Here is a 15,849-nt window from a genome sequence, read left to right on the forward strand (position 1 = left end):
ACCCCTAGGGCTGGAGGATGGATTAGTTGTGTGGGACAGTGGAATATGCTGATTGGCAAGCCTTGGGCGGTGTGTCCAGGTGAACCCAGCGCAGAAAGGGATGATTCCTCATGGGAAAATCAGGGCGCACTTACTAGCGGAAGGGGAAGTAGATGCAGGTTAGGGAAACCTATGGCTGTCCACCTTACAGTGCTTGATTACACCTCAAGTCTGGGTCAAAATGAAGGGAGATGTGGTGGGCAGCCACAGCCCTCCGCAACACAAGCAGAACACAGGAACACCTCAGTTCCCATCTCAGAAGGGATGCAAGGATGCAGGATTCTATAATCTTTGAATCCCCCATATTTATTATTTCTCTCTCTCCATAGGTAGTGGGAACTCTCCATGTAATCTAAGTTACCCATCAGACAAGGGCATCAAGTGAAGTGATGATTAATTATATTGATACCCTGGTTTTGCTGTTACTTGCCACACTAGATGACATAAGCCGCCAAAGTCTCTCCTGAGAGTTCCCAGTGTTGCCACCCTGGTGCTAAGCCCAACGCACCCTTGCCTCTCTACTCTGACTTCTTGCGGATGCCACTGCAAGATGGTGCCACACATTTGCCCCTGCTGCTGTGTCCTCTGAGATGTGCTTCTAGCTTAGGAGCCACCTTCTGGCACACTATGGGTAGTAAGCTCCTAGGTCTGGATTTGTTCTAGTCACTTCTCACTTCCTTGGCCATGCTGGGTTCCAGGTAAACAGAAAGAATGCTACCTTCACAATAGCAGCACTGTGCAACAGAACTTTCTGCTATTGTGGAAGTATTCTATGTCTGCACCATCCAATACAGTAGCCGCGAGCCACGTTTGGCTATTGATCATTTGAAATGTGGCTAGGACAACCAAGGAATGTTTTTAACTTTATTTAATTTCACTTAATTTAAATATAAAATTAAATAGCCACATGAGGTCAGTGCTACCACATTGGACAGTGTAGTACTACAGGATTCAGACTTGGTCCAAGGGGGGTAGAACTAGGGTCCTGACACTTTCCTGTCCTCTTCATTTCTCCTATCTGTCATCCCTATTCCTCCTTCAGGTATCTGCACTCCTAATGTCTTCCTGGCAATCTCTCTTCTCCATTTATAAACCAATTCATACAAATTGGCTTAGAGGGCTAACAGCCCATAGACCAGAGCTGCCAGGTAGCTCTCTTGGTCAAGGTCACCTGTGACACACCCCTACCCTTAGCAGGGAAAAGGGCTCAACAGTCTGTTTTCAGTTATAGCAAGAACAGGTGGGTCAGGGAATTCTCTCCCCCATCCTCCAATGAGCTTGGGTGAGTGGACAGATCCCAAAGGATTGTGGGACAGTGGAGGCCACGGAGAGAGAAGAGGAACATGAGGAAGCAGCCTGGGCTCAGGAAGTGCCCTAACACTTAGGAAGAGAGAGGGCTGAGGACATTGTTCTCAATTCTGGTTGACATTTTCTTGGCCACACTGAGTGATGCCCTGGGAACTGTTCCAACAGAGGTGAGTTTGCTGCTGGAGGGTGATTTTGGATCCAGTCTCTAGCTCAATTTTTATAGCTTTAGAAAATATTAAATGCCTTGAGAAATATTTTGAATAGGGATCATTTTCATACTGTGTGGTAATTAAGACTTTTGGTTACAAGGAGCTCAACTACCTAAACCTAAAGAGGGATTTACTATAGGGAAAAAGAAATGCCACCTAAGATCAGACAGTGGTCAGGCCTCTGGAGTGGTTAGAAAGAGTGACTGGTGAGGGGGTACTCAGCAGGTCTCCTCTGCCCTTTCCTGACTCCACCTCTCCCTACACACCTGTTCTCTTCTTTTTCAGAGTAGCTATGATTGTGTTGTGGTACCTGATGTTCCACGTCACAGGCCCAGACCTACAGAGAGATGGGAGCAGCTCTTTTGGTCCTAATTTCAAATTCTTAAGAAAGGGTTGCCTATGTCAATCCTGAATTAACTTCCCATCCGTGGGCTTGTCAATTATGAACATTTCCACAATTCAGTTATATGAACAGGCTCATCTTGATCCTACTGTGTAGACGAGGTTGGAGAGAAGAGACAGTCTCACTGGAGCCCATGTCAATGCACCATCTCTAGGAGGGACCTGCCCTGACGTATCTCCAGCAGCATCCCCAACCCCCAGGAGAGCAAGCTGCTCGTGAGGATTGCTGCTGAGAAGCATTTGTTCCTCATTATAGAGTCTCTTTGTTGAGTGGCTTTGGTAGTTACCCTGGGCTTCCAGTACTTCAAGAAGATCACTATTAGCAGAGCAGCTCCAGCTGAAGCCAATTGCTTCCAGGCAGCAGAAACTTGGCCACAATTTGGCTGGGAATCTATCTGCTTCTGGAGTGGTCATAAAATTTGCCCATAAGGCAACTCATTTCTGCTCCTATTGTGTTTTTAGAAACAGTCATAGAAATGCATATCACTATTACCAGCTTGTAAATGAAAATGTGATCTCTCGCCACAGAGTGCTTTTAGAATTAATCCTACATTTTGCCATATGTTAAATAAGGTGAACAGTGAAGAAGACCTTGAGAATACAGCCTGTCTCTGGCCATGAACAGTTATTTATACTTAAGCTTGTATTCTGGAAGGAAAATATATCTACTTTACAAAAACCGTTGAGGATACAAACTATTTCAAAGAAGATCAATCAATGTATTTATTCACTCATTTTTTCATTCATTCAAAGGACATTTGCTAAATGCCCTGATGTGCCAGAAACATGGGGATAGAGAATATAAGATAAAGAGTCCAGCTGGAAGCAAACCCTAACAGGATTTCCTCAGTTTGTATATCTTTGACTCAGCCTGTGCAGGGGATCCTTGCTCCAGAGTCACCATGTATGGTTGCCTGGGCTGTGCACTGCACAAGGATGCTGGGGGTGAGTGGGGTTGAATCTCGTTATCTGACCCTGCATCCTGGTACTGACCCACATCTGCAGAGGGGGATGCCTTTCCTGGTAGGTGAGTGGTGAATGGGTGGCCACAGACTTTATTGTGGGGTCTAGGATGTGGATAAGAGTGATGGAGGCACCAATCCTACCAGGACTTTGGCAACAGGTGTAAACTGGGACTGTCCTGGGCAAATCAGGACATCGAGTCACCCACTGATAAAAGGAGAGCTGTGCCCTTAGGGCCTGCTTCAGTGACCAAACATGTCTCCCACTTTGCTGCTCTCTAGCCTTCTCAGGACATAACTCTCTGTTCTCCTTCTCCATTGGCCATGGCCCCTCGAATCCCTAGCACCCTTGGATCTTGCCCAAAGATTGGTCAGAGAGACAGCAGGGAGCGATGCAGAACCAAGTGGATGGCGCAGGCAGAAGGAAGCTGGGAGGAGGGTGAACAGTGCCTCACTGAGCGGGAGTTGTTTTTGGCTAAATGGGAATCTTGGTGGTTGTTGTTCCTGTCTTTGGAGACCACATTTCTCAGGATGCCCTGGATAGACAGGTCAAATAGTCATAGAATGTATTTTTAGATTTTTTTTTTTTAACTGCATTTTTGCTTCTTTTCTGTTAGCACTGCCTTCATTAATCCTTGATTTGCATGTATGGCACCACCATAACCTAAGTCACCTTGATGGAGCGGGTGCCACATTCCAGGCCCAGTGAAACACTCTGCATCATTTCCAACCCTCATGGCAAGCCTGACAGGGGAGGGGCTGTGCGAGAGTGAAAGGAGGTGTTTTGTTTGTCCCTCTGCACTTTGCCAGGTGTCGTGCTTAGCTATTCCTAAGAGACCAACTTAAGGGCAGGAAGGACATCCAGCTCGTCTTGGGCTGCTGTGAAGCTCAGCCCAGGGCTGACTCAGAGTGGATTTTCAGTCAGTATCCGTCGAGTGACGGTGGTGTGTTGGCGAAGGCACAGGGGAAGAGGATTTACCACTGACTGCATATCTTTTTATCCTGTTCCAATTTCCTGTTATGCCTCTGTGTCACCTAATGGATGAATTTAGTTCCACTGCATTTTTAATGAGAAGAACTTGTGTTCATTTACCGCACGGTTTGTCCTCATCTACCCCAAATTATTGAAAGTCTCTCTAGCAGCTAATGTCCAATAAGGAAAGGATGATCTCTCTAGAGTCTGGAACATTTTGGGTCTCTGCCAAAGGAATGCATCTTCCCGGTGAGTTCAGCCCATGGGAAGGATGTCTCACCTCGCTTCAGAAGAGCCTTACTGGCTGGGCAAACTGGCAGGGTTGGTGCTGAGGCACTGAGGCCAACTCGGGGCTCCTGTGTGTTCTGAACTGTTTGAGAAGCTGAATAAAGTTTCCAGATTTCTGAAACTCAGTCTCATAAGTCCCATAGATTCCATGAGGGCAGGGGCCTGTTCTGTTCTATCACAGAGCCAGCTTGTTGGTGAAGGACAATAAACACCAGGGATAAAACATTAAACTAGTTTCTTTTTTTTTTTTTTTTTTGAGATGGAGTCTTGCTCTGTCACCCAGGTTGGAGTGCAGTGGCATGATCTCAGCTTACTGCAACCTCCACCTCCTGGGTTCAGGCCATCCTCCTGCCTCAGCCTCCTGAGTAGCTGGGATTACAGGTGCCCGCCAATATACCCAGCTAATTTTTGTATTTTAGTAGAGACGGGCTTTTACCATGTTGCCCAGGCTGGTCTTGAACTCCTGACCTCAAGTGATCCGCCCACCTCACCCTCCCAAAGTGCTGGGATTACAGGCGTGAGTCACTGCGCTGGTCCACATCAAACTAGTTTCTACACAAGCGACTGAGATGATGAAAACAGTCTGAAAATAAGACTTGAAGGTATCCTTTGTGTGTCTATTTAAGTTAACAATGCCAGTTTCCATAAGCAGGCTCAGTGAAATCCTTCCTTCCTGTCCACATCATCGTGCTTATCAGGGAGAATGTGTGCAAGTGTGGCTATGCCCAGAGCCAGCACATGGAAGGCACCCAGATCAACCAAAGCGAGAAATGGAACTACAAGAAACACACCAAGGAATTTCCTACGGATGCCTTTGGGGATATTCAGTTTGAGACACTGGGGAAGAAAGGGAAGGTAAGCAGTGGTTTTCTACTTTGATAGCTAATTCATAGGCCAAAATGACCTGGGCTACTTTGATTTACTTGGAATTGTCTAATAAGATGGAGGCAGGAGAGATGGTTAGTAAACACCAACAAAGACTGCAGAAAAAGATACATCTTGTAAAAGCCAGACAGCAGTTATTAGGCTATGCTCAACAGGAAAACTCAACAGGTAAGGACTGGATTATCACCTAGCCTCCTGTGTCCACACACAAAGCAGGCATCCATGTCACCCCATCTTGAGCCCCACTGCTACCCAGGGCCCTATGAATGCTTTTGTGAACCCTGCTGTTTAGCTCTGTGTACTCTTGAGGTACATACGGCCCTGAATATGCATTCCCTCCATACTCACTGGGCAAGCTCTCCAGCAAGGTTTTGCAAAGGTGTTTAATGATCGGAAACAGCCTCTCCTGCATCCTCTGTGCTCCCAGTCTCAATGAAAGCACCGTCCACAGGCTGCTCCTGCAGGGCCCGGGCCTCTCATCTCCCAAACCCCCATGGCATCCTCAGGAGATGACCCAGCCACATCCACTGCTGACTCTCCCCAGGGCCTCTGCCCCGGAATGGGCCGATGCCCTCTCTTGCTGCCCGCAGCTCTGCTCACCTCCCTGTGGCCTCAGCAGGGCTGCTGGAGGACTCCCTAAATGCAAAGCCCACCATGTTCTTACCCTGCTTCAAACGCCTCAAGGCCCCCCTCTGCCTTCAGGACAAAGTCTCAAGTTCTCCACGTGGCCTATGGGGCTTTTCCGGGCCCCTGCAGCGCCCCCCCTCTCCCCACAACTCTGCTTTCCTTCTGTGAATCCTGAATATCTGAGACAGGTCTCAGTTAATTTAGAAAGTTTATTTTGTCAAGGTTGAGGACGCACGCCCGTGGCACAGCCTCAGGAGGTCCCGACAGCATGTGCCCAAGGTGGTCAGAGCACAGCTTGGCTTTATACATTTTAGGGAGATATGAGACATTAATCAACATATGTAAGATGAATGCTGGTTCCTTCTGGAAAGGTGGGAAAACTCACCAGGCAAAGGCGGGACAACTCGAAATGGGAGGGGGCTTCCAGGTCATAAGCAGACAAGAGACAAATGGTTGCACTCTTTTGAGTTTCTGATTAGCCTCTCCAAAGGAGGGAATCAGATATGCATTCATCTCTGCAAGCAGAGGGGTGACTTCGAATAGAGTGGGAGGCAGATAAGCAGTTCCTAGCTTGAATTTTCAGGCCCCAAGATTTATTTTCCTTTCACACTTCCATTCCTCGTGGGTCCTTGGCACGGCCCTCTCCTGGGACCCCCAGTGCCACGATCCCTGCTGCCCCCACCCCGCCCCTCTTCTAAAAGCAGGCAAGCGTGGGCGGGGTGTTGGCGCAGATGCTAAACCCCGACCTCAGGAGAACACAGGCTTATCTTGATGCTTCTGCTCCTCCCCCCATAGTATATCCGTCTGTCCTGCGACACGGACGCAGAAATCCTCTACGAGCTGCTGACGCAGCACTGGCACCTGAAAACACCCAACCTGGTCATTTCCGTGACCGGGGGCGCCAAGAACTTCGCCCTGAAGCCGCGCATGCGCAAAATCTTCAGCCGGCTCATCTACATCGCTCAGTCCAAAGGTGGGGGTCGGAGCAGCGACCACGGTTCTTCCATTCGGGCTGCACCAAGTTTGGGGAGCAGAGAAGGCAGTTCCCGTGTGCAATTCCGGAGAATCCGGATGCTGCGAGAACCATCTGATTAATCGTTATTTTATTGAAAGCAAAATCCTCAAATGAATGGACGGGGAGCTCTGGCAGATAGTGGGGGAGCTTCATAAAATAACTCTAAATCAGCGTTAGGGTGCTTCCTTAGGGGAATTTTTTAAATCTTGTAAGATTTTCATTTTGTTATTAACACACGAAAAATTTTCCCCAGAATTTCGGTTCTGGCGAATTGAAAAGGACAGTTGTAATTTGCTTGGTCTGTAATTGTGAGATCGGTGATGCACTTTTGAAAGTAGTGACGGTGCCTGAGAAATTGTAAGCACTTTGTGTCTGATTGAGGTCAAAGCAACTAAGGCTTTGTTACTTGAAACACTTAGCATTTTCTTTCTTTTTAACTTTATATTTTAAAAAGTTTTGAATCTACAAAAATGTTGCAAGAATAATGCAATGAACATCTGTACATTCTTCACCTAGATTCACCAATTGTTAACATTTTCCCACATTTGTCTCATCTTGTTCCATAAATATCTACGTATGATTTGGGGGGGAACTATTGAAAGCAGGTTGCAGGAATTATGATCCTTAACCCCCTAAGTAGATGAACATGCCCCTCCTGAGGACAGGTTTTTTTTTTTTCACATAGCCCAATACAATTTTCAAACCTGAACAGTTACCATGGACCAATACTGCTATCTCACAGTTTACACTCACATTTTGCTAATTATCTCAACAAAGTCCTTTAGAGCAAACATTATTTTTTCTCAATTTGTATTCCAAATCGATTTAGCTTTGCTTTTTTTTTTTTTCTCTTTAGTTTTCTTACATCTGGAACTGGTTCTTAGCCTTCCCTTGTCTTGCATTACATTTTTTGAAGAGTATAGGCCAATTGCTTTGTAGACTGTCTCTCAACGTGGATTTAGTTGATGTTTGTTCATGATTAGATTCAGTTTATCCAACCTTAACATTTAAAAACCTCTTTTAAGCAGAATTAATATCGACTGATAGAACTAAGGAAACGTGTCCTAATCTAGATGTGGGCTTTTTGTTGTTGTTGTTGTCAGGAAGAAACTGAGATGTTTTGTTTTGTTTTTCCCATTTATTTTTCTCAGTTTTCTGACCAATCAGAGGGGACACTGTGGGTTGTCACTTTGATACAAAATTGAGCAACTCAGCTTCCTTGCTACTAAATCCTGAATACACCTTGTCCATTCACTAAACAGATACTTACTGGATGCCTATAATGTGCTAGAAATTGTTTTATGTGCTAGAATGTAGCAGAACAAAACGGACAAAAAAATCCCTGGGCTGGGACGCCTATGTCTATGTAGATGAAGTGAAGCGATTGAAGAAGTTGAATAGTTTCATTGTTGCTGGTTGTCCCCTAGGAGTGCTACCTTCATTTCCGATTGTCTCATTTTAAAAGGGAACCTTAATGGCTGAAATGGATATGAAGTCAATCGCTGTAAGCATGGGTTTTGCAAAAGAGAAAAGGGTTGCCCAGTGAGGAGATGGGAGAACAGTTGTCAAATCTGCTTCCTCAAAGATAAGGATTAGGGATATTTAAGGAGTGAAGAGGCAGTTGTTCTATGGCGTGGGGAAACGTGATAGACAGTGGAGAAGGAATGAGGTAATTGGTGGTTTGTGCAGGTGTAGTCAGGGTTCATGGCTCTTCATAGGACACCTGTTCAGAAAATGGCAGTGTTAGCATGATCTGAGGGAGGAGTTTTGGCCCTCTGACATTGAAAGGTCATCTCTTGGGCATATGTACATGCCCAGTTGAAGAGTCAACGGTCTCAGCTGTTTTGAACTGGATAAGAGCAGCTCCCTAGTTCCTGAAAAACAACTTTAGCAACTATTATCATAGTGACATATATGTCAGAGATGTTATCTAGAAGGAAACTAGTGGTGATTTAGTTATATATTGTTTGTCTACATGACTTTTAGCCACATAGGTTTTAAAATCAACTAGAAGGAAGCAGTTAAAAGCAAGCAAGGCAGGTGAAGTTTGGCGGGCTTGATTAGGTTAGCTCTCGTTGTCAAAATCTGTCTAGAGGAAGAAGACCGCATGCTGACAGGCTGGATTTATGCCCTGTTAGAACTGGTTAAAAGAAGTAGGTGTAAAACTTCTAAGGATCACATCATACTTACCTGAAAATATTGGAAGGACTTTGATGTGGAGATGACTAAAATTGTTCCTCATTGCTGAAGACTGTAGTAAAATTAGAGAATGGAAATAGTTAGCAAAGGGACTTTCTAACGATTGGAGGAGGGGGCTGCCTCTCAGCTCCTGACGCTTTCTTACAAGGGCTAATCCAGAGAGGCCAGTGACCACTCTGAGGGTAGATTCCTACGTGGGCAGCATATTATACTAGGGTCATTTCCAGCTTTAGATTCTAGTTTTATGCTAAATAATATTTTTATAAGTATAGTATTTATTCTACTTTGCCCCTCCCCAATAAAACCCTGTATAACCCTTAGCGTTGAGAAGATAATCAGATCTAAACCTTAAAAAGACCAGCATACAGAATTGTGTTTTATAAAGCAAAGTTATTGACACAAAGGCCATCCAAGGAAGATTCACTAGAATCCAACCAATATGGGGGTCCAGGAGCAGAGTGTCTGACTTACCGTGGTGGCATTGCCTAATTTGTTCAGAGGCTCTGGTTAGACATTCATTGTCCATGAGAGTCCTCCAGAGACTGGTTAAAGATGCAGACAGATTCCCTGGACCCACCTCCCAGAGAGCCTGATGAGGTAGATCTGGAATAGGGTCAATAATCTGTTTTTTTGGTTTGTTTGTTTTGTTTTGTTTTGAGATGGAGTCTCATTCTGTTGCCTAGACTGGAGTGCAGTGGAGTGATCTCTGCTCACTGCAACCTCTGTCTCCCAGGTTCAAGCAATTCTCCTGCCTCAGCCTCCTGAGTAGCTGGGATTACGGTCACCCACCACCACGCCTGGCTAAGTTTTGTATTTTTAGTAGAGATGGGGTTTCACCATCTTGGCCAGGCTGGTCATGAACTCCTGACCTCGTGATCCACTCGCCTCAGCCTCCCAGAGTTCTGGGATTACAAACGTGAGCCACTGCGCCTGGCCAAGAATCTGTATTTTTAAGTGAACACTTCTCAGCAGCACTGTCTGAGGTCCCCTCTTCTTCCTTGCCATGCAACATAGCTGCCAGTGCTGTGTCCTGATGCCTACAGGGATGGGGACTTTATTTTAGGGGTCTGTGAGTCCAGAATGGAAACTCTGTCCAGTGCCGGTTGACCATTTACTCTTCCTATTTGTTGACAGGTGCTTGGATTCTCACGGGAGGCACCCATTATGGCCTGATGAAGTACATCGGGGAGGTGGTGAGAGATAACACCATCAGCAGGAGTTCAGAGGAGAATATTGTGGCCATTGGTGTAGCAGCTTGGGGCATGGTCTCCAACCGGGACACCCTCATCAGGAATTGTGATGCTGAGGTACGGGTGGGACAGGAGGAGGCCTGCTAGGTCACATGGAAGAAAGACCACGGCATGAGCCTGTGGCCTGAACCCTGGGGCTCTGTGATGGAGCCAGACCATGGGGAAGTCTGCCTTTCAAGGAGTGTCTTTGGGACCTTAAAGGAATTGAAAACAAGGATGACATACGTCATTAACTGCTGGGAAAGAGTTAACAATGAATGTTGCTTTGTTCATTAAAATGTGTTCTCAGCAATCTCATGTCACAGTCAGGTTCTTTTTTTTTTTTTTTTTCTTTTCTTTTTTTTTGAGATGGAGTCTCTCGCTCTGTCGCCCAGGCTGGAGTGCAGTGGCCGGATCTCAGCTCACTGCAAACTCCTCCTCCCGGGTTTACACCATTCTCCTGCCTCAGCCTCCCGAGTAGCTGGGACTACAAGCGCCCGCCACCTCACCTGGCTAGTTTTTTGTATTTTTTATTAGAGACGGGGTTTCACCAGGTTAGCCAGGATGGTCTCGATCTCCTGACCTCGTGATCCGCACGTCTTGGCCTCCCAAAGTGCTGGGATTACAGGCTTGAGCCACCGCGCCCGGCAGGTTCTTTATTCTTTATAACCAAGGCTTACATCCATTTCAGGAGGGCTCAAGCCCAACCGCAATATCTTGATTGCTTGGCTACACTCAGAGGAATACAAATCAATGGATATTGTCCTTGGTTAATTTGGCATTAGAAGGTTGTGAGACAACCCCCAGCCTCCACCCCGCAAATGTTTCCTGTGAACATATTTAGAGAATAATGAGCCTTTCATGTTAAAAATACAAGGTAGACATGGGGTTTTGTATCAAGTGTAGCATTTTGAAAACAACATTTCTGGTAGTTGAGGACCTTGTTAAGCAACAGGTGTTCTCTGCCCAGAAGCTTTGGGCCAAATGTTCAGATATCCACATTTAAGCTACACCTTCTCCCATCTGGACTCCTTAGAAGCAGCAAATGTTAAGGATTTTTGGAATTGCTGTGATTCTTCTTTTAGAATTATTTTATTTTTGTGCCTTGGTTACCATTTTTGAGATATATAAGGGGCAGGGGAGAGTGGGAGGTGTTTTTTTGTGCATCTTCAAGGAGGAAGCATGGTAGAGGGGGAGGAGGGTACGTTTCGAAGACAGAGAAGTTGGGGTTGGAGTAATCATTCCTTTTCTAGCTACATAGTCTGGAGCCAGTTCCCTTCTTCAAGTTTTTTATAATAATAACCAGTATTGTTATGGGACTGATTTATCTAATTGCACAGAGTGAATGATAGCTTCTATTATTATTATTAGATGCTCAACAAGGGATGGCAAAATGGTTTCACATAAAATGCCAACTTCAGGGATGAGAGTGGCCTAGAGCAGGCTTTTGAGGACAGTGGCAGGCTAAGTGGGAAAGAATACCATTATCAATTAGCAATATTTTTAGTGGGCATGCGAGTCAATGCAGTGTTGTGTAATTATCCCCATGGTAGATGCAGTACATGTGTTAATTCACAGACTCACAAAAAGCCTTGAAAATGTAGGTATTTTTACCCCTTTATGGGAATGAGAAAAGACTTCAAAATCTCCCTAGAGGCTGCTTCTAGGGCCCATTTCCTGGCAACAAGTAAAACTTGAAATGAATATGTAAAGATTAAAGAACCTGCCAATCATTTGGAAATTAAGAAACAACCAACTATCCCAACCATCTGGTAAACAAATGCAGGATCTACAATGATCTTTCAAAAATATAATATCAGATAACTTAGAAAGCAATGCAAATGAAAACATTACCTATTAAGAATAATATATATTAATATGTCAGTATGGCCAAAGCTGCACTCAAAGTGAAATGCATAGCCATATACCTTTATTAGGAAAATTAAAATTAATAAGTAATTCATTAATCATAATAACAAAACCTAATGTTGATATAATAGCACTTACTATGTACTAGGTTCTATTCTAAGTGTTTTACATATATTAACTCATTTGATCTTCATAACAAAACTATGAGGTAAGTACTACTGTTCCCCTCTCATTATAAATGAGAAAAGTGAGGCATACAGAAAGTAAGAAAGTTTCTTAGTGCACGTATCTAGTTAGTGGCAGGTCCATGGTACACAATCTTTTAATCACTACAGTATTCAAATTAATAAATTTTAAAAATCATATCACCAGCAAAACTCTGAATTCTTTCTGAATACTATTTTTTCCTTCTGTTCTCCTTGAGTTTTGGTGGTGGTATTATTTTTCAAACTTATTAAATTCTATTCTTGGAGTTAAGATTGAAAACCTTTTAATGCAACCCTAATACTTTAAAAACTAAATGCCTTTGAATGGAGCTTGAGAGTGAGGAATGTTTTTGGTAAGGATTCCTTTCTTTATGTTCCTCAAGCAGCTTTTTATTCTCTGGTATTTTGGGGACAAAGTATCCATTTAATTACTTCTTTTTGTGGTCCTGTTGCTGTGCGCTTCTCAAGTGCAAAGACTATTTCACTCATTTTCTAATCCCTAGATCCTGGCATGGGTTATGGCATATGATAGATTCCTGACAACTATGTATGTGTGCATTTCAATGTCTGCTTCTACCTGTATCCACACACACAAATACACACATACACATACACACACACATTTGCACATACACAGTTTCCTGAATGCTGAATTTCAATTTTGTTGAATTTTTGCAAAAGAGCACAGGGCAATGAACCAAGAATGGGATTGGGAATCTGATCCTTACATTGTCTCTGGCCATTTATGAGAAAATGAGCACGTGATACTACCATTTTGAACTTCCATTTCCTCATATTTAAAAGGAAGTCTGTGCTATAAGATTGCTAAGACCCCTCTGAATTTAAAAATTCAGAATTTTTAAGTCTGGGAGGAGGCATAATATAATTGAACCCAAAGTATTAGCTTTCGTATGAATATATAAAAATGTCACCATGTATCTTGACTGATAATACAATCTCAAAGACAAGCTTCCCTGTACTTTTCAGGGCTATTTTTCAGCCCAGTACCCTATGGATGACTTCACGAGAGACCCTCTGTATATCCTGGACAACAACCACACACATTTGCTGCTCGTGGACAATGGCTGTCATGGACATCCCACCGTGGAAGCAAAGCTCCGGAATCAGCTAGAGAAATACATCTCTGAGCGTACTATTCAAGGTCAGTGGTTAGGAAGTAGGACACCCAGACGTGTACAATAACCACAGCAGCCACAGCATCAACAACAATCGCTACCAACTATTGAGTGATGCATGAGAAACATGCCTGATCAGGTATTTTTATAGCCAAAGAACTGTTATTTATCTTATTTTTTCAACACACCAGGAATGCTTCTGCCAGGGTCATTGTGGTAGGTACCCTTCAACATGCTGAAGGCAATGATAAATACGGCCATCTTCCACTGTAGTTTGTCAGTATCAAGAGCTGGCTGTCTTCTTCTGGTAGATACCATTTAAGAACAAATACGACCTGTGACGACAAATATGAGTTTATGAAACAATGCAGTTAGCTAGGAGAGAAAAGATAAAACCAACCTACTAGTTTAACAATGGTATGGTTTACTTTTTTGAATCTTGGCTACTTCTGAGTAACAGAAAACGGTGGTCTCAAGAGAAGAATGCAATAGTTGAGTGAAAGCCATTATTTGCCATGGTTAAGTGACATGTAATTTCTTTCTTCCTGTGGACAGGGTATTGAGATGTGTCCTGCCGTGGAACAAAATTACCTTTGATTTAGTGATAGACATATGGCAGGAACTTGTTGGAGATGTTCTCAATTATTTTCCTTTCACAATCGGACATACACAAAGGAAGAAACTATATATGCAATAAACTCTGTTGAAAGACAACTAGTTATGCAAAGTTCTCACTCACTCAAGAAAGCATAGGATTATGCAAATGAGTGAGAGCATCATTATTATAAGGATAGACTTAAACCTAGTTTAATTTATAGGTGCAAAGGTAAATAATGCACGGGCTTTAAATATTTAAATATGTATTTTAAGTATCAGTGACAACTTGCAACATGACCCATGTCATGATATTACTGGTGTGGGGTGAAAACACTCATCTGTCTTTAATGAGTAGCTAATGTTCAAGTCCATGAGATGTGAAACTATCTCTCCACACCTTGGCTCATAGGGCATAAGCTCTTGGTCCAACTTTTCACAGTGGTAGATGAGTATTTCCAGTGAGCTCAAAATATCCTTTACTTTTTATGTGTTACAGATTCCAACTATGGTGGCAAGATCCCCATTGTGTGTTTTGCCCAAGGAGGTGGAAAAGAGACTTTGAAAGTGAGTCCTGATTTAGTTTTCTAGAAGGTTGATTAATAAACCTATCCAACAAATTTGTGTTTTCAGGGATTTGGGCTCATCTAATCTAACCTAGTTCATTTTACTACAGCAGGTAGGTAGTGTTTTCCCTCCACATACTGTTCCCCTAACAGACTCCGATTGTTCCTCAGTCAAGAAGATTTGGGAGGAGAATTTCAGTGACATGAATAACCTGTGTACTTAGTGTTGGCCCTGACAATCAACCTGCCAAAGAGAAGAGGTGACATTAACTCAGGAGACTTAAAGATTGTAACCAGCATACATATTAGAAAGCTATGGCCACCCCATCTATATTGAGATGAGCTATGATCATACACACACAGATTGCCCCCAAATCAAATGTTTCCAGACCATCTAAGGCCCATTTATATGCCATGTGGGGATACAGGTATGTCGCATGATGAAATCCCAAACCCTAAGTGATTCTGAGATCATGGAAACTTCTTGAATGTTTCTGCACCTGCAATATTGAGCAACTGAGCAGGAATCTGACTTCCCAGCCAATCTGTATGGACTCATTACTGAGTCCATCTTGCCTGCAGCCAGGCTTCTGTTTGATGTTTTTTTTTGTTTGAGAATCCACTTGAATCAAAACCTTTTATTTATTTATATTTTTATTTATTTGTTTTTAACTTTTTGGTTTAGGGGTACATGTGTAGGCTTTATGTATAGGTAAATTGTATGTCACGGGGTTTGGCATACAGATTATTTTGTCACCCAGGTAATAAGCATAGTACCCCATAGGTAGTTCTAAAAAACAGTTAGTGTGACTGCATTTTAGTAAGTATTGTAAACAATTTTCAAGAGCTCATTTTTCTAGGAATAGCACAAGAAAGTCATTTTTAACTCATCTTTTTCATGAATTTCCACAATGATTTGCATATTCCTCCTTGTACACATCCTATTTTACCTCTAAGACGGGGAATAGATTAAAGATACCTGTGGCCCTCAATCTTCTCCCCTCTCTTCATCAGAGTAAATCCCTAGAGCTAAAAGTAAGTGCTGGCAAAGTTACCTGGAATCATCATCCAGTACTTCTCATTATTCTTTTATGTAACAATGGTCTTTTTCTTCATCCATTCAACAGATATGTATTGAGTATCCACTATGAGATTTACAAGTGAGACCATGGTTAAATAAAAATCTTCAAGGAAATATTAAAATAGAGATTTTTATCAGTGTGTGTCAGTGTATTAAAACCTTTTTATGCCTAGTGTTTCATTATTGGAACGCTAAGCATGTGGGAGTTATTTATATCCTACTGCTCAAGGTCATCGCCAAGGTGATCACCAAAAAATCAAA

General features: G+C 43.3%; 1 protein-coding gene across 3 annotated transcripts in view; it reads left to right on the forward strand.

Moving 5' to 3' along the window:
* The window catches only part of TRPM8 (transient receptor potential cation channel subfamily M member 8), a 99,637-nt gene that overhangs the window by 14,785 nt on the left and 69,003 nt on the right, over positions 1-15,849 (forward strand). For all 3 annotated transcript variants that reach the window (XM_023228731.1, XM_023228730.2, XM_023228732.1), the window contains 5 exons: positions 4,880-5,036; positions 6,489-6,666; positions 10,042-10,214; positions 13,199-13,373; positions 14,441-14,508. In XM_023228731.1, the coding sequence (XP_023084499.1) occupies positions 4,880-5,036; positions 6,489-6,666; positions 10,042-10,214; positions 13,199-13,373; positions 14,441-14,508 (751 nt within the window). The remainder of the gene's footprint in view (positions 1-4,879; positions 5,037-6,488; positions 6,667-10,041; positions 10,215-13,198; positions 13,374-14,440; positions 14,509-15,849) is intronic.

This window comes from Piliocolobus tephrosceles, chromosome 11 (genome assembly GCF_002776525.5).
Source record: "Piliocolobus tephrosceles isolate RC106 chromosome 11, ASM277652v3, whole genome shotgun sequence".
NCBI lineage: Eukaryota > Metazoa > Chordata > Mammalia > Primates > Cercopithecidae > Piliocolobus > Piliocolobus tephrosceles.